Genomic DNA, 21,981 nt, shown 5'->3' on the forward strand with positions numbered 1-21,981 from the left:
GCGCCCCACTGCGTCCCGCGCCGGCCCTCCGCCCCCTGGTCCTCTCGGTTCCACGTCCGCGAGCACCGCCTGACCCTCCATCCTATCCCGCCCTGCCTCCCCCCATCTGCGCGCGCGGTGGCGGGTCGGCATTCCCTCTCAGTCCACGACCTTCCTCTGACCCATTTTCCTCGAGCTCCCCCTGTGTCCCCAAGTCGCCTTCGGCCCGCTTCGGTCCCCCGCCAGCGTCTTCCTTCCCATCCCCGTCCCCGAGTCCGGCTCCGGCCCCGGCTACCGGCGGGGCGGGGCCTCGCAGGCGGAAGTGCCCGGGGCGCCGGCGGCTGGGACCGGCCGGGACGATGGGAGCCCGGGGCAGAGGCGGCAGCGGCGGCGGCGGGGGCCGCAGTGGCGGCGGCAGCTGCCCGGGCGGCGGCGGGGGCGGGCGGCGGGGGACGCGGTCCGGGTAGCGCCGGGCCGAGCGCGGAGCCATGGGCCGGGCTGGGACCGGGACCGGGGGCGCGGCGGTGGCGGTGGCCGTGGCGGGGCCGCTGCTGCTGATGTTGCTCGCTCGGCCCCCGCTTGCCGCCGCCGGCGACATCAGGAAGAGCGGTGAGCCGGCGCGGACCCGCGGGAGCCATGCGGGGCGGCGGGGTCGCGTGGGCTGGGGCCGGGCGGGTTGGGGGGCTGCCGGGAGTCGGGGTCTGCATTGTGACTCACTCCGGGGGCGCCTGTGCGCTCACCTGGCGCGGGCGCAGGGCCCGGATCCCCACCCCAGGCGGGGGGGGGGGGGGTGCCCAGGGCAGCCCTTTGCAGGCGCCCCGTGTTAAAGTAGTCAGGGTGGAAAGACGCTGGCGCCCCCCCCACTGTCCCCGGGGCCGAGTTCGTCCAGACTGGCCCCTTGGAGTGCGCCCTCCCTTCCCGGTTCTCCCAACACGTTTAGGTAGGGCACAACCGAGGCGGGAAGGGACGCGGAGGAGCGCAGCGGAAGCCCGCTGGGATTCCAGCTGGGAGGCCCACTGGAAATAAGGATTGTGCGGTGGGATTCCAGGGCGCACCTCTGGCCTCAGAGACGGGAGGGGTTGGGAGAAAGTTGCTTAGGGCCAGGAGGGGGGCCCAGGTGGGTTTCCCGTCTTCACCCTTCAAAGGGTCATAACCTACCCAAGTGCAGTGACTTTCAGCCGCTGGCCGTGCTTCTTGAGGCTGGACTCCCAGGTGGACCTGAGGAGCCTGGTAGGCCAGGGTGGTCTGAGAGTCCCCACCCTGGACTGAACCCCCAGGAGGTGGCTAGACCAGGAGATGCTGCCCCTCAGGGTCCTGCCTGGGGGTATTGAGTAGCCTCCCCTGACTGTGGCCTGGGTCTCCCTGAGGGCCCTGTGGCCAGGCTGGGAGGACCCAAATGCCCCCTGGGCAGCAGGGGGCTTCTCCAGCACTGCCAGGGGCTCTCTCCCTCCACTTCCTGGCTCCCTGCCCCTCCCCCCTTCTCTGAAACCCTCCAAGCTCCTATTTCTTTGAGGGCTGTGCCTCTGGTCTCTGAGCTTGGCAGGGCTTGAAATGAAAGGTGGTTTCCCCAGAGATTGGCTCCTGACTCAATTTTCCTTTGGATATTGCTACCCTCATGTCCACCTTTTTCTCCAACCTGGGGTCAGGGCTCAGTGAGGGCTCACTGGTGGGGGGCTTATGGAGATGGAAAACTTGGGGTAGCCCCTCACCTCTTAGGCCGGCTGAGAGGTCAGGCCGCTGTGGGGCTCTGGCTTCTGGAGTCTGCCCTTGGGCAGGGTCTCTGTTCTGGGTACCTATCCTGCTTTGGAGGGTGTGGGATAGTGTGCCCTCTCTGGGGTTCGCAGGACAGGCTCAGGGACTTTCTCTCTTTTCTGTCTAACCCTGTATCCTTGGAGGGGCCTGTGGGGCAGGGCTGCGGTACGTGAAGCTGGTGTTCCCTGATAGAGGAAATGTGCTAATGGTCTGGTGTTCAGCAAGACAACTGCGTGGGTGTCTGGGGCAGGGAGGTCAGGCTATAGAGCTGGGGTGCTGGAGGGGCTATGTAGCCCTGGAAGGGGATTCCCTGGGCCTTAGGGGGAGCTCGAGCAGGTCTCTTATCTCCTATGCACCTGCTGAAAGTCCCACCTACTAGCTGTGTTCCTGGTGCCCTCAGGCTGGCCTTCCAGCGCTGGCAACGCCAAAAGTCCTTGCTCCTTTCAGGCCAGGGTGCTGGGGGCCCAGCCGGCAGACTTCTTCTCTAAGGTGGGGGTGGGGGGATGTCCTACCTCGACTCCCTAACACTTTTCTCCGCCTTTCTCATCATGTTACCCTAGGGGCTGAAGCGGCCTCAGGAGGGGTTTCTGTCGGTTCCGCGGCTCCCGGCCTCCGGGTATTCAGTCCACAGCCTGGTGGATGGGACCCGGTGGCCAGCAGCCACCTGGAAGGTCTGGAATTCGTCCCACATAGAGCCTACCCCTGAGCACCCACCCCATTGTGTGGGGCTCCTTTGGAGCTCAGACTGGCTTTGCAAGTGGGTCATTGTCTTCTCTCCCATGCCTCCATGGGAGGGTCAGAAGGGTGGCAGAAGAGCACCTGCTCTCCTGGCTCCCTTCCCGGCTCACCTGGCTTACCTTGAGGGGCCCTGGCCTGCTGTTGAGGTGGTGTCAGCCAGCCACTGTCCCAGTGGGGCAGAGAGAGGCATTCAGCTTGGAAGAGAGGGAGGCCACACCCTGCTGTGTCCACAGTGCGTTTCTTCCGGAAGCACTTTAATATCCATTAACTTTGGAGGGCAGGGCACCTGAAGGGAGGTGCTGTCTACCTCAGCCAACTCATGAGGAAGCTGGGACTCAGAGAAGGGAAGGGACACCCAAGGTCACAGGAGGTGTGAGGCCTGAGCTGGTGCTGGGGCTGGACTCCCTGCCATCCAGCCCAGGCACCTCGTGACCAGACCCCACGCCCAATTAGCTGTCCCCAAGAGCACAGAGAACGCTCAGAGTGCTTCTGTCCTGTAGGAGCAGAAGAGGGAGGGCTGTGGGTGGGCAGCACATGTGGGGTCAGACACCTCTCTGGTGCAGGTGGGGCTCGGTCGGTGGACACCCCCAGCAGGGGCCTAAGCCAGGGTGGGGCCTCCGGTCTCTGTGCTGAGCCCCAGAAGCCTCAGAGCTGGTCCTGAGGTTGGCCTGAGACGCGCTGAGTTTTGGGGACCTGAGAGCTGCTAGGAGGGTGGGCACAGGGGCTCCCCAGGCTGGAGCCGTGGGCAGTTTGCTGCCAGGGGCTCCTGCCTTGTCCCTGTACCAGTCGGCATGAGCACACACCCACTTGAGCATAGGAGCCAGCTGTCCCATCGTCTTCACAGCTGGCTGGGCTTCCGGCCTGGACTCTCCTCCCCGAAGTTCTCTGCTCGCCTCCTCTCTGGGTTAGGAGGTACTCAGGCTCTCGTCTGGCTGTGTCTCAAGTCATCATGGGCCTGAATCCCCTCAGCACAGCGTGCCCCACAGCACGGAGCAGGAGAGGGTCCGAGGAGGTGGGGTGCGTGTTCTGGTGGCCGGTGCCCAGGACACAGGTGAGGTGGGGACAGAGCTTCCACCCCGAACACTTCCCGTGACCTCAGCCTCCATCCCGTGGCCCCAGAGTTGCTGGGGCTGCAGTGTACTGAGTGAGACCGTGGCAGCGTGCAGGAGGGGGTGGGAGGACGGGCAGGGGGGCCTCTCCTGCTTCGAAGGTCTGAGGCATCTGGGGTGACAGATGTTGGGGGTCTCGTTCTGGAAGCTGCTGATGGGTGGGATGTCGGTGATCTGGGGAGAGCTGGCAGAGAAATGGCTTCAGGGTCTGCGCCTGTGCCCCGGTGGGGGTGGAGAGGTTTAGAAAGATGACAACCCTGGTCTTAAATGCGTGGAAGCTGAGTGGGAATGTGATGGCAGCAGGAGAGCTGGTGAGTCCTGGGCCCTCGCCACACCAGAGACAGCTGCCGGGGCCGGAGGGGACCGCGACGGGTCCAGGTGCGTGTGCCAGGCTCATCATCCGTGGGACCCCATGAGCATGTGGGGGCCTGGCTGACAGCACCTTCTCCCCGCAGACGTCAGGCTGGTGTCCGAACATTTCTCCCAGTCCCCGCAGAAGCTGTCTTTCTACAGCTGGTACGGCAGCGCCACGCTCTTCCACTTCCGCGTGCCCCCGGACACCGTGCTACTGCGCTGGCTGCTGCAAGTGTCCCGGGGCAGCGGCCCCACGTGCACCAACGTCGAGATCACTGTGTAGGTGCCCGCCCACCCGCCCGTCCGCCCAGGCTCACCAGGGGTCCACAGCTGACTCCTGTCCTGCTCTCCCTGTGTCCAGGTACTTCCGTTATGGCGCCCCTCCTGTCATCAACCCTTTGGGCACCAGCTTCCCTGCCAACACGTCTGTGCAGTCCCCCTTCTTCATCAAGATGCTGCAGAGCAACGCTTCCCTCAACATCTCCCACCCAGCACCCGGCGACTGGTTCGTGGCTGCCCACCTGCCCCCCTCCTCCCAGAAGATTGAGGTGAAGGTAAGAGGGCTGCGTTCCGGGGATGGGGGGCAGGATCCCTGCCTGCATGACTGCCCAGTCGCTGTCACTTACCTCCTCAGGGCAGACTGCTCTGGTCCCGCCCTGCCTGCCCCCCGTTCCGTGCCTTGGCTCTTTGCTTCGGCCCTGCCCCCCACTCCTGGGCTCTCCGGTCTGGCCCTGGCGCCCCCACGCCCCCATGTCTGCATGTTCATTCCCCCACACTTCACTCTCCCCCTAGGGTTTTGTTCCCACCTGTGCCTACGTCTTCCAGCCCGACATGCTGGTTGTACGGGCAGTCGAGGTCTTTATCCTGGAGCCCGACGTTCCCCTTCCACAGACTCTCCTGTCCCATCCCAGCTACCTCAAGTGAGTGGGACCCCCGGGGAGGCCCAACCTGAGCGTGTGGTGGAGTGGGTGGTCCCGTTGCCCCCAGTGTGTGGGCCTGGGTCTCAGGCCTAGATGCCCAGCCCCAGGTGTGAGTGATGCGGGAGGCTGGTGGAAGCCCCAGAGCCTGAGCCAGACGGTGTCCCCCTCGCCACAGAATCTTCATCCCTGAGTACACCCAGGAGCTGCGGCTGGAGCTGCAGGGCTGTGCCACCAATGGGAGCCTGGGCTGCCCTGTGCGCCTTACCGTGGGCTCGGCCACCCTGCCCAGAAACTTCCAGAAGGTGCTCACATGCATCAGCCCCACCTGGGCCTGCCGCCTGCTGCTGCCCTCCCCACCCTGGGACCGGTGGCTGCAAGTGACAGCCAAGAGCCTGGCAGGGCCGCATGTGTCAGTGGCTTTCAGGGCTGTAGCTGGCCTCACAGGTGGGCTGCGTGGAGAGGGCAGGGTGCGGGTGGCCCTGCCCGCTGCCGCCGACCCCCAGGCCTTCCTGCAGCTGAGCACCTTGTCCTCCCAACAGCTTGCAGGCCGTGGAGTCTCGGCTTCCCGCACCGCCCGCAGAGCAGCCCAAACCAGAGCTGTAACGCCTCGGCCAGCCCGCTGCCCCCGAGCCCCGGCTGCCACGGCCTGGGCAGGAGCGGCAGGGCGGGCGGGGGCCCCTTCTGCCTCACGAGCTACCCGGTCATTCGGGAAGACGTGGACGTGGTGTCGGTTCGCTTCTGGCCTGCGGACAGGGTCTCGGTGCTGGTGCGGTCGGCCACACCCTCGGTGATGCGGCTTTACCTGAACACGGGCATGGACAGCGGGGGCTCCCTCACAGTCTCCCTGCAGGCCAACAAGGTGCCTTCATCGGTGGGCTCAGACCTGCCCAGCTGAGGGGTGCCGCTTGGGTCTTCCCGGGCCGACGTTAGCACAGACACAGGGTCAGCCTTCCGGGCAACAAGAGGAGCCCCGCAGGCCTTGGGGCGGAATAGGGGCTCTGTCTGAGAAAAGGGAGGCCTGTTCTCTGGGCTAAGGAGATGAGGCTATGGGTGGGATCAGGCTGGGTGTCCCCAGTCCTGGAAGGGCCCTGGGCCAGCAGGAGCCACTGAGAACGGAGCCCAGCACCAGACAGAGGGGGGACTTAGGGCAGCTGCAATGGGGCTGGGGCTGACGGCACGGCCTCTCCTTCCAGACCGCAGTTGCCAACAGCACCTTGGTGGCGGTCTGTGTGAATGCCGCCTCCCCCTTCCTCAGCTTCAACACCTCGCTCAACTGCACCACAGGTATGGGCCCGCAGCATCTGGCCAAGTGTCCCCGGCCAGCCCCTCTGGCCGCCTCTGATCAGGCCTTCCCCCTTCCCTGCAGCCTTCTTCCAGGGCTACCCCCTGTCTCTGAGTGCCGCAGCGCGCAAGGCCGACCTCATCATCCCCTACCCAGAGACAGACAACTGGTACCTCTCCCTGCAGCTTGTATGCCCCGAGGGTCCTGAGTAAGTAGACTTGGGGACTACCAGCTGGGGGCAGGCGGCAGAACCATTAGAGCAGGACCATGCATGGGGCCGTCCCGCTCCAGGTCTGGGAGCGACCAAGCCTCTTGCAAGCCACATGGGGTCAGTTGCCTTCCGGGAGTTATGAGGGATTCTTCTCCCCCTGGTCACCCTTCCTGCTGCAGCCCTGGGAATCAGGACACAAGGAGGGGGACCAGTCCAGGACACGGCCCTGGGAGACTGGGACTCGGGGCAGGGTGAAGGGGAAAGGGCGTCTGGGCCTTGGCGGAGCTCACAGCTGCTGTCCGCCAGGACTTGGAGCCTGGGGGCCTCAAGTCTGGGTTCCTGTCCAAGAGCCTGCTGAGAGCACTGACCAGCAGATGTCAACAGCTAGCTTCCCGTGGCCCCTTCCTCACAGGGAGTGTGAGCAGGCCTCGGTCCTCGTGGAGACCACCCTGTCCTTGGTGCCCTGCCTGAATGACTGCGGACCCTACGGCCAGTGCCTCCTGCTGCGTAGACACAGCTACCTGTACGCAGGCTGCAGCTGCAAAGCCGGTGAGGGCCAGGCCTGGACGCCTCCAGACACTTTTTTTTTTTTTTAAGTTTATTTATTTAAGTAATCTCTACACCCATGATGGGGCTCGAACTCATGACCCCAGGATCAAGAGCTGCATGCTCCTCTGACTGAGCCAGCAAGGTGCCCTACCTCCAGACAGTTCTGCCCTTGGTCTCCCAGCCCGATGCCTTCCTCTGGGAGCCCACCTCTGCTCTGTCAAGGCCGGAGAGTGGCTTGGCCGAGCAAGTTCTTGCCGTTCCTACCCCTGCATCCCAGGCACAGGTGGCACCCCCAGAGACAGTCCTGCCTCCTGACCTTGGCCTCCCCTACCCACACCTGCCCCCCGCCTGCCCCAGCCTGTCCCACCCGGCTCCTGGGGGAGAAAGGGGTTTCTCTGCAGGCCTCTAGGTGAGGGGGAGGCCCTGAAGGTCAGAAGGACGCCCCCGCCCCCCGCCTCAGCTCCCTTGGTGTCGCGTTGGCCCACAGGCTGGCGTGGGTGGAGCTGCACGGACAACAGCACGGCCCAGACCGTGGCCCAGCAGAGGGTGGCCACCGTCCTTCTCACCCTCAGCAACCTCATGTTCTTGGCTCCCATCGCCATCTCGGTGCACCGCTTGCTCCTGGTGGAGGCCTCCGTCTACGCCTACACCATGTTCTTCTCCACGGTAGCCCCGCTGCAGCCCCGCGGGCCGTGGGGGAGGGGCGGGGTGGGGGGGCTGGGCGGCGGCTCACCACCCATGCTCCGCAGTTCTACCACGCCTGTGACCAGCCCGGGGAGGCGGTGCTGTGCATCTTGGGCTACGATACGCTGCAGTACTGCGACTTCCTGGGCTCGGGGGTGTCCATCTGGGTCACCATCCTCTGCATGGCGCGGCTGAAGGCGGCCCAGAAACATGTGAGTGACTCCCGATGCCTGGGTCTGGGCTCCGGGGCAGCAGAGGCCCTGGCATGTGGCCTCTTGGGGGAGAGACCGGGGAGAGGGCGTGGCTCTCAGAGACCTGCCCTGTCTTGTAATGACCACTCGTCTTCTGGAAGACGCTGCGTCCAGCTGGGGTGGGGGTGCTGGCTGCTTGGAGGGTGCCAGGAGAGAAAGGTGGGGGGCAGGGTTAAGTGAGGCCCCCAGCCCATCTCTCCCAGAGCCCCCTTCAGAGAGGCCTAGAGCGCCAACCCCACCAGACCTGCCTGACAAGCCCCCAGCTGTGCTCCTGCCGCCCCTGGTGCTGAGGACACTCCGGGGACTTTTCTGCCTCAGCTGGCTCTGGCTGCTAGAGACACCTGCCCTGGTGCCTTGCCTGGCCAGGTCTGTGCCTCAGAAGTTCCCTGGGGATGGATCAGTGGGACACATAGGTTCCAGCAGTGCAGAGCAGGACACAGTGTGCAAGCAACTCTAAGGCCAAGAGACGGGGGGACAGCAGGACGATGACCATGCCCAGGTCACCCGTTCCTACTGGACCTTGTTGTCGTGAATGACTGGCTGAGGGAGCCAGTGACCCTGTGGTCACCCCTGTGTCTTGCCCAGGTCCTGTTTCTCCTGGGCACGCTGATCTTCGCCATGTCCTTGCAGCTGGACCGCAGGGGTGCCTGGAACATGATGGGACCTTGTCTCTTTGCCTTTGTGGTCATGGTCACCATGTGGGTAAGGAGCTGGGAGGCCAGTGCTCCTGCCCTCACCCCTCCCCTGGTGGTCGGGATAAGAGAGTCTGGGCTCCCCGCAGACCCCGACTCTGGGACAAGAGCCTGGCCCGTCATTCTGGCCATGTTTCTGCTGCTGGGCCTGAGTCCTGCACGTCTGTCGAGGACTGCCGGGGGCACCCGCGAGGGCCCCACACGGCTTCCTGCCCGGGGCCCGGGCCTGACATCTGTCAGGTCCTTGTGCCCTTGGGCCCTCTCCAAGCAGTCACACCGACGGTCCCACTGTCCAGACCTACGGGGCCCCTGGGAGCTGTGGCTGCAGCCTGCTGTGCCAACGCTCACGGGATGGTTCTCTCCAGGTGTACCGCTGCGGGCACCGGCGCCACTGCTACCCCACCTCCTGGCAGCGCTGGGTCTTCTACCTCCTGCCCGGCATCTCGATGGCTGCTGTGGCCATTGCCATCTATACCTCCATGATGACCAGTGACAACTATTACTACACCCACAGCATCTGGCACATGCTGCTGGCGGGGAGTGCGGCTTTCCTGCTCCCGCCCCGCGACGAGCACACCAAGCCCTGGGCCTGCTCGCAGAAGCTCACTTGCCACTATCAGATCTGTAAGAACCACCGAGAGGACCTGTACACGGTGACGTGACGTGGCCAGCTCAGGGACGCCGGCAGCTATGATGATGACCTCTCTGGCTAGCGGCAGGACCAAAGGAGAAGGACCCTGTCCAGATCGATTTCCAACTGAATAAAATTGCCCTGTGCACTCTTTGGCTTCCTCCTCAGGAGAGGACTACACCCCCACTTCCCTTGTGCCTGCCGGCTGCTGGCTACCTTGGTCCCTCTGCAGGTCCCAGCTGGCGTCTGCAGGGGCCCCTGGGGCCTGGGCCTGGCTGCTTGGAGACCGCAGGTACCATGCAGGGGCGGGTTCTGTGTTCTGCTGGCTTAAAGATGGTTGGAAATGTGGAGAGATTCGCCCATCGTCCCTGTTCCCTTGTGAGGTGGTGAAGTGGGACCCAGGGGGACAGAGGAGGCCTGAGCCCACCTCCCACAGGCCTCTGCCTCACTGAGCCTGGGACTGTGCCCTCCCTCCTTACATCCCTGGCTGTGTGATGAGGTGTGCCCTGATGCCAGCCTTCCTTGGGCGTGGGGATGCCCCCTTCTGGTGCAGTAGTGTGGGGATAGGGACCACAGTCACCAGGGAGTTGCTGGGCACTGGGGCTGCCATGACAGGCTGGGTTTGGCTGTCCAGTCCTGCCCCTCCCCTCTGCTTTGGAGCTGCAGGACCTTGGGAAGAGCGTCCTTGGGAGGGGGCTGCCCCGCTGCTCTGGGAGTGCACTTCGCCCCAACTCCATGTGTCCAGCCACCCCGTGGGTTCCTGGGCCCTTGTCTGGGGAGCTACTCATTATCTCTAGTCGCTCCAAGAGAGGAATGATGACCGGTGCTCTGTACAGGCCTAATTGTGTGTTTGGGGAGGGGTTTCCCTGAGACCTGGCCCAGCCTTTCTCCCTCCTCTTGGGGGAAGCAGGATAAGGGGGAAGCAGGATAACTGCCCCTCCCCTAAGGCAAGACTGCAGTGGCTGCTCTCTGTACCAGGGGTGCCGGAAGTGACCACAGGACGCTGAGGCGGCTGAAGGTGGGGTGGCCTTGTGGGCTTCCCTTCCTACCCGGGGTGTGGCCTCCCTGTTGGCTCCCGCACCCCTTTTCACCCTGCACTTGGCCACCAGAGTATTCTCTAGGCTTGTAAAGGGGAAACAAACAGCTCTATATGGTGTTTTCTGGGTTACAAGTTTTTAAGACATTAAGACATTTTTATGTAGCTCTCATTTTGCTGTGATTGGTGAGTTTAATACTCTACAGTGATATTTCAAGGCACAAGAGTCTTTTATTTAAGAGAGAGCGCGGGGGTGGGAGGTGGGGGCGGGGAGGGTCTTAAGCAGGATCTGTGCTTAGTGAGGGCTCGATCTGAGGACCCTGAGATCATGACCTGAGCAGAAATCAAGAGTTGGACTCTTAACCGACTGGGCCACCCAGGTGCCAGGAGACACAAGAGTTTTTACTTTGATTTCTGCTCTCCATCCCGCAGGAGAGGGAGTGGGACCAAGGATGACAAGCTCCACCCCTCCCCGCCCCCAGCTCCGCTCCGGGGAAAAGGGCCCGCATTTGCTGACGGTGCCTTGAGCTGCTGCCTTCGCTGCAGGGCATTTTCCACGGTCCCTAAAGACAGGAAAGGGGGCGGGACGAGAGTAGACTGACGGGGTTTTCAGCCATTTAGCGGCGGATGAGGTGCTAGGCACCGCCTCGCGACTTCTGGTTCCGGTGCGGCGCGGAACTCGGGGAGGTAGGCTGTGGGCAAGGTGAGGGTCGGGTCTCGTGGGGCGGGTAGGGACTGCAGGTGCGGGCCTCGGTCGGGAGTCAGGGTCCGGGATTAGGAGTCGGGGCGAGGGGAGAGGCTACACGGGCAGTTGGGGTCGGATCTGGAGTCGGGGGGCTAGGCTCGGGGTCGGGGTCGGGAGTCAGGCCGCGCGGGCAGTCGGGACCCGAGTGGGGCCGGGCTGCAGCGTAATGGCGCCACCCCTGCCTCCCGCCAGGCTCGCCGCCATGCCCCTGCACAAGTTCCCGGTCGGCCTGTGGAAGCAGCTGCGGCTGCGGGAGGGTATCTGCTCCCGCTTGCCCCCGCACTACCTGCGCTCCCTGGAGGAGGCGCGGACGCCCACGCCTGTGCACTACAGGCCTCACGGGGTTAAGTTCAAGACCAACCCCAAGAATGGGCAGCGGGAGCGTGTGGAGGATGTACCCATTCCCATTTACTACCCCCCAGAATCCCAGCTGGGGCTCTGGGGTGGGGAGGGCTGGATCCTGGGCCATAGATACCTCAACAACGACAAGGTATGTGAGCAGGGCAGGCTTCGGAGCACTTGTCTGGGTTTTGCTGCCCTGGGCCCATGCTGTGCTCCGAGGTTCAGGAGCGAGGCTGGGGTGGGGGTGTGTGCTTACGGTGCGGTGGAGACTCACTCGGTCAGGGAAGCCAATCCCCGCCAATTTCACTCCGTGTGAAGCCGACTGGGTGTCCTGAGACAGGGTGGTGCACGCGGGAAGCAGGAAGTGCAGAGCCACGGGGGCGGTTAGTCAGATCAGGTGTGAGGATGAGGAGATCTGTGTGGGAGAGCAAGTAGGGGGAGGTCAGGTCTCCGGTCACCTGTCAGCGTGGCACGCTGTAGTTCGCCTCCTCCTGACGCCCTCGGCCGGCCTGGCCACCTCATCACTGCACCTAGGAAGGCTGAGAGATGCACAGTCTGCCTTCCACACTGTGCAGCCTCTGGTGGGAAACCTGCGGGGCTTCTGAGCCCTCTGCACGGTGGCTTGTGTCTGAGGCCTCCCAGGTGGCCTCTCCCTTTCCCTTTGGCCCCTTGGTCCCTGGTTGTGAACCCGGAGTTACGGTTGTACGTGTGGTGTGCCTGGGACTCACCAGCAACCCAGGCAGGGTTGAGAAAAAGCTGATCCTCTGGGTCCCCAGGTGGGGTCTGGTCCCTCCAGCTCTCTGTCCTGAGTCCCAGGAAGATGCCCCGGGCCCCATTTGGCTCTGTAGGGGGAAGCAGCAGCGCTCTCGAGGTCTCTGTTCCTCCCTTAGCTCTCAAAGAGGGTGAAGAAGGTGTGGAAGCCACAGCTGTTTCAGCGTGAGCTCTACAGTGAGATCCTGGACACGAAATTCACCGTCACAGTGACCCAGCGGACCCTGGACCTCATCGACGAGGCCTACGGGTTTGACTTCTACATCCTCAAGGCAAGCCGGGGGCCAGCACACAGCAGAGTCTCCTAGCGAGTCAGAGACTCGCTGGGGCACACCCATGTCTGGGGTGGAGGGTTATCAGTGAAATATAAACGGGGTCCCAGGGAGCATTGCTGCCACCTTCCTTGCTCTCAGACCTTCCTTTGTTCTGTGATGGCCTGGGGCCCTCCAACTGCTGAGGAGGAGCCTGGTGGGGTCTGCCGGCGGGTGGGGTGGGCAGGGCCCCGCCAGCAACACCTGGCCCCATGCATAGCCTCCTGCCAGACTCCGAAGGAGGACCTGTGCTCCAAGTTCGGGATGGACCTGAAGCGAGGGATGCTGCTGCGGCTTGCCCGCCAGGACCCCCAGCTGCACCCAGACAACCCCAAGAAGAGGGCAGCCATCTACGACAGGTACAAGGTGAGGCTTTGGTTTGTACTTCTTACTCCTCCTGGGTCCCGTTGACGGGCGGTACTTCTGCTCATCGTGTGCCTGGTCTCTCCTGTGCAGGAGTTTGTCATCCCGGAGGCAGAAGCCGAGTGGGTTGGCCTGACGTTGGATGAGGCTGTGGAGAAGCAGAGGCTCCTGGAGGAGAAGGTGCACATGTGCAGCACTGCGGACGGGGGTGGGGAAGCATGGACTAGGAGCCACTGCACCCAGGGAACCTGGGGAGGAGCTGCCGCTGTGCACAGCTGGCCTCACACAGCCACAGCCTGGGGGTCTGTGTGGCATGCCCCCTCCCCTTAGGTCCTGACACTCTCCTGCCCACCTCCTCCTCCAGCTGGCTTCATAAGTTCATGGACAGAAAGACTCTTGGTGCCACCTTTGGTTTCTTTGGCCACGTACCACCCCCTGCCCTGGGATCTTCCTGGTATCAAGCTGAGGTCTTTTTGTGTTTGTGCCCAGGAAGGGTCTGGAGCTTGTGGTCGCTGCTGAAACAGGGAACCCACCATGGCACAGCAGCCGCTGCCCCCCGTTCTCTTTGCTTGGTTTATCTGCAGCGACAGGGCCCCAAGGCGGGGAAGCCTGTGTCCCCAAGGGAAGGTGGCCCCTGTCTTGTGGACAGGGCGGCGTCCTCTGGGCTGGTGGCTGTAGCCAAGTCTGAGGGGTCCTCTTCGTGTTTGGCCAGCAGCAGCTGGATTCCCGCTTTCCCCAGAGCGACTCATTGTGACCCTGTCTCACTCCTGTAGGACCCGACTCCTCTGTTCAAGGTCTACGTGGAGGAGCTGATTGAGCGGCTTCAGCAACAGGCACTGTCCGAGCCGGTGGTAGTGCAGAAGCGAGCCAGCAGGAAGTGACTGCGCGGTGACCCCTGCCCGACAGCCGTGCTTGGCTGTGCCCCAGCCCCCTCGGCACTGTGGACACAAGAGCCTGGGGTGGTGGTGAGGACCATGTGTGGGTAGTGGATGAACCCGTTCTTCTGTGCTGACTCAGCAGCTCCCAGGGTTGGGTGGGCTTTGTGGAGGCCCCAAGGGGTCTCGTCCCAAGGTCCCCAGAGGTCTGGGGCCGTCTTGCTGCCCCTGCAGCCCCCCTCCCCCTGAAGTGGAGGCCCAGCTGAAGTGAGGTCACCACACTTTGGGGGCAGCACAAGTAAAGTGTGAACTGGGCCGTGTGTGTGCTGCTTTGGCTGGAAAACTGCAGCTCTCCTGAGTGGTCTTTGACTTCGTCGTGCCCTGCCCCAGAGACGCGGGATGTGGCTGAGCTGTGGGACCGGGGTTCCACTGGGAGAGTCCAGCGTAGTTGAAGGCATCTGGCAATAGATCATCTCCCTCTTGCACATCCCCACCTGTCTGGAGTGTTCTCCAGAGCAGAGGCAGAGCTGTGGCCTCACTCTGGGAGCGATGGGGAAGGATCCGTGCTGGCATGCCGTACAGGGTGGTGAGCACCCCCACCAGCTCTCCGGAAGTGCAGGGATGTGAGTCCCAGTGGGAGGCTGGGCCAGGTGCCCTGAGGCCGTTCCTGCTCTGAGATTTGGGGGTGCCTTGACCTTCTTCCCTAGCCCTTTCCTGGGAGTACTGAGCATTGAGACCCATTCAGATCACTCTGGGAGGCAGGGAGTGATTCCCCTGACCTGGTCCTGGCAGCTGACCCAGGGGCACCCAGCTCCCCTGAGAGGTGCTGTGGAAGTGAAGACATCTGGGCTGTGTTCATGGAGGTGGAGGCCTGAGGGAGCCTGTGGTGGGCTAGTGAGCGTGGCTGGCCCGTGAACACAGCGGCAGGAGGGCCCTTAAGACCCCACAGCATAGGGAGGTTATTGAGGGGTGGGGCCTGTCCTCTGGGGAGCGATCCTGAGGTCTTTGTGCGAAGCTGGGAAATGCTGTTGTCAGTCCCAGACTCCTCTGGGGCGTACCTGTGGACCCATGTCTTGATGCACATGATTGTTTCTTCACGGGGTGCTCCAATGTTGTGAACAGGTATTAATTTTTTAAAACTTTTACCAAAACTGCCAGCGCCCAGCCCACCCCTGCCCAGCTCTGGGCGACACCCAGCCCAGGGACCCAGACAGCCCTGGCTCCAGCCACCTAGGTGGTGTTCTGGCCTGGCCAATCCTTCCAACCCCCACTTGATCTCACCTGACGTTTCCCATGCTCAGCCCTGAACCGAATTAAACTGATCCCTTTCTAGCACTGCCTGTGTCACCTGCACCCCCCCCCCCAGCTGTGCACCCCAGATGCCCCCAGTTCATTGGCTGGGCTCGCAGTCACGCCTTGCTCTGCTGCTCTTTCCTGCCCCCACTCAGGCTACAGGTCCAGGTGTGGGGAGCTCTTATCAGGACGTGTAGCGTTTGTGTGTCTGCTGGTACCCCAAGGGGCCTGGGGCTGGGGCAGGGTGGGGACTAGGCTGCCTGTGGGCCATGGTGGGGGAGGTGGACTCTGGCCTGGGCCTCCCTGTCAGCACTGGAGGGCCAGGCAAAGAGTGTTGAAAGCAGAGACCCAGCCGAAGTGGGGTTACCACACTTGGGGGCAGCACAAGGAAAGTCTTAGGGTTGCAGCTCTGCTTTCCCTGGGGCATGGGGGTTACTGAAGGGATGGCCCAGACTGGCCTCCAGGGCTGCTGGTCAATAGAAGGAGCTCAGTGTGGCCTCCAAGGTCACTTCCCTCCCCATAATCTGTGTGGGGTCTGGCTGTGGCCTTGGCCCTTTTCTGGTGGAGTCGGTATCAGTTTCATCAAATTCTCACAAAGATCCTCTGCCCAGGAAAGTTTAAGCTGTCAGTGAGTAACAAACTTGGCTCCCCACCCCAAATAAAACTCCCTGTGTCTGGGAAGGTGCCTCGCAGGCAGAAACTGCCACACTCTTCCGTTACAAAAGGTGGGGAAGCTAGCATGTGCACACCAGCCAGGAGCTGAGCAGTGGGGGCCCACAGGCCACACCTCCCCTGGTCTGCTGTGTGTGTCCCTGAGAGCCTCCAGTCCACTCACCGAGTTCCCTGCAGCCCCTCAGGCTTCTGAACTGGGGTGGGTAGTTGTACTGACCAACGTCAAGCCCACAGAAGTCCAGACTGCCCTGTGCTGGCTCCGGTGGGCAGACAGGCTATGCCCCTGTCCCTCCCCAGCCCTCCAGGAGCCCTTGGGCAAGCTCCCTTGCTTGTGTGTTTCCGTGACAGCCAACCAGTCAGGGACCACGGGCAGGAGGGTTGACCATGATCACTAGCTATAGATGCACAGGTCCCTTGGGACCTGGGCAGTGGCGGCCTCTGACAAGTGTCACCATCAACACCATGGGGTCCCGAGGCCCAGGAAGGACACCCGAGGTCAGGAAGGGCGTGGTCCAGTCCACGGCTCTGGGTCTGACCCCTCACCTGAGGGTCTTGCCTGAGTTGTCCTCAGTGTGCATTGGCTTGCAGGGTGGAGGATGTGGAGACATCTTTACGTCTTCTCCCTGCTAGGAGCCGGAGGAGCTGTTGTGAGGCCTACCCACATGCACTGTCTTTTTCCCTCTGGAGCCTGTGCTCCAGACCCCCTTGAACACCTCTCCCTTCCACCCCACCACCAGCTGCCTGCCCCCACGCGGGAGCCTGGGTCAGCGGCACTTTCTGTGCTATCTGGCACCCTCTGCCCCAGCACACCAGAGCCCTCCCCATGCTCTTCTTGAGCCCCAAAATGGGGCTCCCCCCACTGGACCCTCCAGCACCTCCAGCTGACCCAGGCCTATGTCCCCACCCATACCTTGTCCCTGGACAAGGCCTGTCTGCTGATGGTGTCCAGCATCAGGGGGAGGCCCTTGAGGCTGGGGGCTCACTTCTGTGATTGAGCAACTTGGGGTGGGGCCAAGTCCTGGGCTGGCTGAGCAGCTTTGGTGCCATGGAGCTCTGGGCCCAGCCTGGCCCACCCTGAGCCCATTCCCTTGGATGTGCAACCCCTGTGGACCCGTGTTCCAGAGTCCCCCTATTTCCCAGGTCCCTCTGACCTTGGCAGTGGCTTCCTCAGCAGCCCCTGGGCCCCTGTGGTCCTGGCCTCTTCCCAAAGACTTGGGGCTCACATCTGCTCCTCACAGGCTTGTGACTGTTGCTCACTTCCTCTTTTCTCCGGCAAATGTGGCCTGAACATGGGCCAGGAAATGGGATGTGGCTTCCCAGGGCTCTCAGGTGGATCTCGTAGGGGCCTTGACTTGGTGCTAAACCAAGAATGTTTGGACTGTCACAGAGACAGGGGTAGGTTGGCTCCGGGATGGTGATGCTGCATTGAGCCCCTGATGAGGAACCCTGGTCTTGAGACATCTGGGAAGGCCTTTCCAAGGAGCTGGTGCTGACAGACCCAGGGGGTTCAGGTCAAGGGATGAACAGGTACAAAGTCACAGGTGTGTGGTTGGTTTCTGCAGGGTTGCAGAGTGGTTGGTGTGACTGAAGTCCTAGAGTCTGCTGGGTTGGGGACACAGGGTCTGTGAAGCAACAGGGCCAGGCTGGGGCCTCTGAAGGCTCTTGAGAGGGGACTCTGTGAGTCTGTCTGTGTGTTCGGTAGGTTGATGGGAGTGGAGGAGGGGCTGGCAGGCACAGAAGTTGGCAGGCCTCTCGGGGTCTCAGGTGGATTGAGAGCTTGGCTCTGTCTCCCTGAGTATGGGGAGTTCCCCCTGCCCTTTCTCCCTCTGCCCTCATCCATTATTTTCTCACCAGATGGCCTGGCCTTCAGCCCCTAGGGCAAGCCTGACCTGAAATCCTCCTTGAAGTAGAGGCTGCAAAGATATCGTTCCTGCCTCCTCCAGGTGGTCAGGCAGGGCGCGGAGTGGCCTGGGACATGTCCCAAGAGAGGGACCTGGACCCTTCACACTGGACATACATGAAACCCACATACACCCGGCAGCTGGTGTAGGAGCAGGGTCCAGTCATGCCCGACCGGACACGGCCAACGGGACCCTGGTGTGGGCCCACGGCGGCACTGCCTGCTCCCTCAGCAGTCAGGAGTGGCTCGGGGGGTGGCGGTGTCTAAAGGGGCTGGTTGCCATGGCTACCATAGGGTTCTGAGGCCGTCATCTGGTCCCTGCCTCAGCCAATCGGCGGTGGGAGCCCGAGCTGCAGCCCAGAGTCACACTTCTTCCTCCCAGCCACACAGTGGCCAAGAGCAGGGACCCGCGTCCTGGAGTGGCTGAAAGTGCTCAGACAGACGGCCAAGCCCATCATGGCGGACCGCGGGATGGTGGGGCGTGAGCAGGCACACGGAGCCAGGCAGGTGAGGTAAGCCGGGCGGGCAGACGGATGGACAGACGAATAGGCGGACAGGTGGATGTGCTCCCTGCTGCCCATTGTTCTTGTGGCTGAGGCCCTGCCCTCAGCCCACCCTGCCCTCTGCACCCTCCTGCGTGCGCTCGCACACATGCCCGCACCCTCACCCTCACCCCCGGACCCTCTCCCCAAACGTCCCAAAGAAGGGTCATGGGAAGAGAGACAAAGGGAACCGCACGAGGCAGGATGAATCCCACTGCACCGTTGGTCCCGAAAATCGTTCTCCTATGTCTTTCACTCAGATTTCACATGGAGGCGGCATCAAAGACCCCCAACTGGCCAGGCCCTCGGTGTGCCGGCCACCTGGCCCCTGTCCCGGCCCCACTCGCGGGGCTGGGCGACAAGCCACATCAAGTCAGTGCCGTTTAGGGAGCATTTTTTTTTTTAAAGGAAAGGAAAAAGCAAGAAAGGAAAAGATGTCCACCTGTACCGGGGAGCGGTCAGACCAAGATGGATCAGAAGTGCCAAATCCCATTACTCGGGACTTTAGAAGACAAACCCCGCAAAGGCAGCTGCGATTAGGAGCTTGTAAATGGAGCGTCCTTCGGAGATCAAAGAGGGACATGCTTGTGTGTGTGTGTGTGTGTACGTGCGTGTGTGTATACGCGTGTGTGCGTGCGAGTGCACGCTTGTGCAGAAACGTGCACCACGGGGCGGCAGTGGTGGAGCCTGGCATGTCACCTGCCCACCACGGCTACCCTCCATGTTGCTCGTGTCCTTGCTGCTGTGTGGAATGTGTGGATGTACCCGGGGGGCAGGGCAGGGTACGGCAAGGCCTGGCCCCCACCACCCACGCCTGGCCCTGGGCAGCGGGCCCTCTGGAAGGCAGCCCTGGGTGGGCCTTGTTCCCCTACCTAGGTGTCTTCTATCTCCCCCTAGACTCTGGTCTCGCCCCCAAGTCTGGCCCAGATGGGCCTGGCAAGAGCACAGGCCTGGCCGCGGGCAGAGTGGAGAGGGAGCACAGGCGGTAGCTGCCCGTAACCACCCTGACCGCCATCCCGTTGCTCCCAGATGGCCTGGCGAGCATGTCCTGAGGTTCAAAGCCTCTGTCGGCACGATTGTTGGGTTATTAGGTGAACGCTGGGAAGCAAATCTTTTAATCCACTGTGGCTAATCCAGTGCACTTTTGTTCGCGACGATAGATTCCGCGGCAACAAAGGGCCGGAGGGACCCGGCATACATAATCACATACTTATAACGTGGCTGCAGCGGCTGCCAGGCTCCTAGGAAGCCAAGAGAGACATCTCTGGACAGCACGGTGGGGGGCAGGTGGCGGAGAGGCCGCTCTGGAGGCTGTGGGCGTGGGCACGGGTAAAGGCAGCTGGCCGGCTTGGGAGGGCACCTCCCTACCTCCCCATTACCAAGTCTCCCAGCTACCAGCTCGAGGGGCTGCCCTGGCCCCGCGACCGCACAGGCTTGGTGCAGCTAGATGAGGTCTGTCAGGTGGAAGGAGAAACGAGAGCCAATAGCCAAGAGCTCCCAGCGCTGGGAGAGGCCTTGGGGGACGGGGTGGTCAGGTCAGGGAAGGACATTCCAGGTGAAACAGCAAAGGCAAAGGTGGAAGTCTGCCTCGTGTCAGGGTCAGTACAGCGGGAGGGCAGGTGTGCCCAAGACCAGAAGGGGAAGTGATCTGAGGCCACCCGGGAGGCTGGGACTTCAGCTGCTCCTTTTACGAGTTGGGCTGAGGCCCCTCAGGCGCCTGGCCCCTCCACTCACACACTTCCATTCCTGGGAAAACGGTGCTGGGGTCGGGGGAGGCCAGCAGGCCCTTCCTTCTTTGATCTGGGCCACTGCCGGTCATGGGCTCCCCCTGAGACTCAGGCTCGTTGACGGAAGGTGGCCCACAGACCTCTGGGTCCAGCAGAGTTGGGTCAGGATCCTCACTTTGCTGAGGAGAAGTGCCCGCCTTGCCATAGGCAGACATGTCCCCAGGGAGGCAGGAGTTGGGTCAGCCTTAGCCGCACCCCTGTATCCCTGAGGGTCCCAAGCTGGCGGCGGCTGGGGGGGGGTGCTGGGCTGGCGATGGGCGGGCTGCACTCTCTTCCTCTCTTCCAGGCCCCTGTGGCTGGCAGGGCCCACCCAACCTTGCTCAAGTACTGTCCTCCAACCGTGAGCTTACTCCAGCATCTCCTAGACCCCCAGACACATCCCCAGGGTCAGCATTCTCCAAAGAGGCAGCATGGGAAGATGCCCTGCTATGCCCCTCAGCCTGGAGTGACAGGAACCCCTTAGGACACCGGGGGTGAGGCCCAAGTTGGGGTGGGTGTGGACGGCACCCTGGGGCTAGAGGCCTGCTGCCATGCCACTGCTTTCCTGTTGGCCTTGAAACCCGACCCTTGACACATGGGGGCCAGCAGGGATACGGGGGGCTGTGTCAGGTCTGCTGGGGGAGTTGTCCATGCAGGGGACATGGGACAAACACAGCATCAGTCAGCTGGGCCTGGCACCCTGGACTGCTAAGCCAGTGGGGACAAGCGCAATGACCACAGTGGCTATTTCTGAGGGCACTGCCACACGCCTGGTGATGGCTGAGTGCCTCACTCTCCCGACCTTTGCTGTTGGCCTCCTCGCCTAGGAAATGGGAAAGGGGAGAGCACAGTAATGAGTGACAAGCCCTGAATGCAGCTGACGATGGCTCCTAGGAGCAGGGACTATCGTAGGATGATACACAGCAGCAGGGGGAGAAGGTGACTGTCACACCAGGTGTCCTCAGCACTGAGTTGATGCTGGAGCCGGCTTGTTTGAGGCAAAGCCCTGGTCTTATCCCCTGCCTCCTCAGCTTGGCATGGGGACCAGATCACTCCTGGGTGCCGGCCTGAGGCAGCTTTAGCTGAAGGGCTTAGAGAGAGCTCCAAACGGCACGAGGGATGCAAAATGCCAGCCTGGATGAGACACCTGCCCCAAGGTGTGAAGGGGAAGAGGAGCCAAACACAGGAGGGAAGGGGCCCCAGCCTGGAGTGTCCACAGGCAGCTGGGCTGGCCCAGGAAGCTCGATTTAGCACTTCCTCACTGGCCTGGGACCAACTTGGAGCAACCCAACCCTGCCTGACTCTGCCCAACAGATCAGCTCTGTCCTGTCCCCCAGTGTCCTCAGCCATCCAGCTTGCTTCCCCGGGTTGATTTATACCGATCGTTGATAGAGGGATGGTGCCTGCTGCAGAGCTCCATGGTTCCCACACATTCATCACAGTCACATGGGTGCAGAACTTCTTCCCGAATGCTTAAAGGAGGCAAGAGAACCCACCCCTAATCTGCACTCCAATAATAACTAGTATTAACACTCTGGAATAGTTTTTCAGTATTCTTGCCTTTATATGCACATTTTCTGTATTCACAAAAATGGGCACCCTGTGTGTGTGGTCTCGAAGCTTTCCCCTTGGTGTTCTATCTCTCGACCTTGGTGTAATTTCTCTGCGTCCTTTTGGGGGCTTGGGATGGGGACACAACACCTGGCCCTCCCCATTGAGCTCAGAACTGATGGAGAAAGGACACTCAGGGATGAGGAATGGAGCCCCCGGGGGCTGTGCTTATGGCCAGGAAGGCGGCTAGCAGTGTGACCGGGGCTGTGCCTCCAAAGGGGAGACCACACCATACTTGTCAGAACTGGATGAGCCTCCCTCCCCCCTCGGGGCTTTGCCTGCGCACCCGCCGCCACCTCCCACGCCTGTGGACGGGGCTGAGGGGCAGGGAATGGAGCGCCCAGAAGGGGCTCAGCCTGAGACTCCTGTTTCCCTCCAGAAGCCCAAATCAGAACGGTCCCTCCTGTCCTCCCCTCCCAAGAAGACACTGGGGATGTGGCGCCCAGTATCCCATCTCTGCAGCTTATCCCTGCTGCTAGTTTTCATCGCTGCGCGTCGGGCCGTGCTGGATGTGCCTCAGCACCCTCCTGGGTGCATCTTGGATGCTTTCTTTGAATCCCTTTTTACAAGTGGTCTTCTTCAGCCAAGTAGACGAACACGTG

At 62.3% G+C, this 21,981-nt stretch overlaps 2 protein-coding genes across 5 annotated transcripts; both read left to right on the forward strand.

Moving 5' to 3' along the window:
- Positions 1-428: 428 nt before the first annotated feature.
- On the forward strand, positions 429-9,300 carry PGAP6 (post-GPI attachment to proteins 6). 2 transcript variants are annotated; one of them, XM_045784068.2, is made up of 13 exons: positions 429-588; positions 4,034-4,211; positions 4,294-4,486; positions 4,725-4,852; positions 5,028-5,296; positions 5,392-5,711; positions 6,046-6,136; positions 6,219-6,342; positions 6,758-6,894; positions 7,382-7,560; positions 7,644-7,790; positions 8,415-8,531; positions 8,887-9,300. In XM_045784068.2, the coding sequence occupies exons 1-13, from the start codon at positions 468-470 to the stop codon at positions 9,181-9,183; spliced, it is 2,301 nt and encodes a 766-aa protein (XP_045640024.1). In that variant the 5' UTR covers positions 429-467; the 3' UTR covers positions 9,184-9,300. The 2 variants fall into 2 exon arrangements, with proteins under 2 accessions (XP_045640024.1, XP_045640025.1); XM_045784069.2 differs by having other exon boundaries at positions 8,460-8,531.
- Positions 9,301-10,646: 1,346 nt separating this feature from the next.
- Positions 10,647-13,938, forward strand: MRPL28 (mitochondrial ribosomal protein L28). 3 transcript variants are annotated; one of them, XM_045784070.2, is made up of 6 exons: positions 10,647-10,875; positions 11,126-11,423; positions 12,166-12,318; positions 12,589-12,723; positions 12,814-12,900; positions 13,494-13,938. In XM_045784070.2, the coding sequence occupies exons 2-6, from the start codon at positions 11,136-11,138 to the stop codon at positions 13,599-13,601; spliced, it is 771 nt and encodes a 256-aa protein (XP_045640026.1). In that variant the 5' UTR covers positions 10,647-10,875; positions 11,126-11,135; the 3' UTR covers positions 13,602-13,938. The 3 variants fall into 3 exon arrangements, with proteins under 3 accessions (XP_045640026.1, XP_045640028.1, XP_045640027.1); XM_045784072.2 differs by having other exon boundaries at positions 10,862-10,891; XM_045784071.2 differs by lacking the exon at positions 10,647-10,875 and adding an exon at positions 10,907-10,929.
- Positions 13,939-21,981: the final 8,043 nt, after the last annotated feature.

The sequence above is a fragment of the Ursus americanus genome, chromosome 2, assembly GCF_024610735.1.
Source record: "Ursus americanus isolate L20-20 chromosome 2, mUrsAme1.1.p, whole genome shotgun sequence".
NCBI classification, from domain to species: domain Eukaryota; kingdom Metazoa; phylum Chordata; class Mammalia; order Carnivora; family Ursidae; genus Ursus; species Ursus americanus.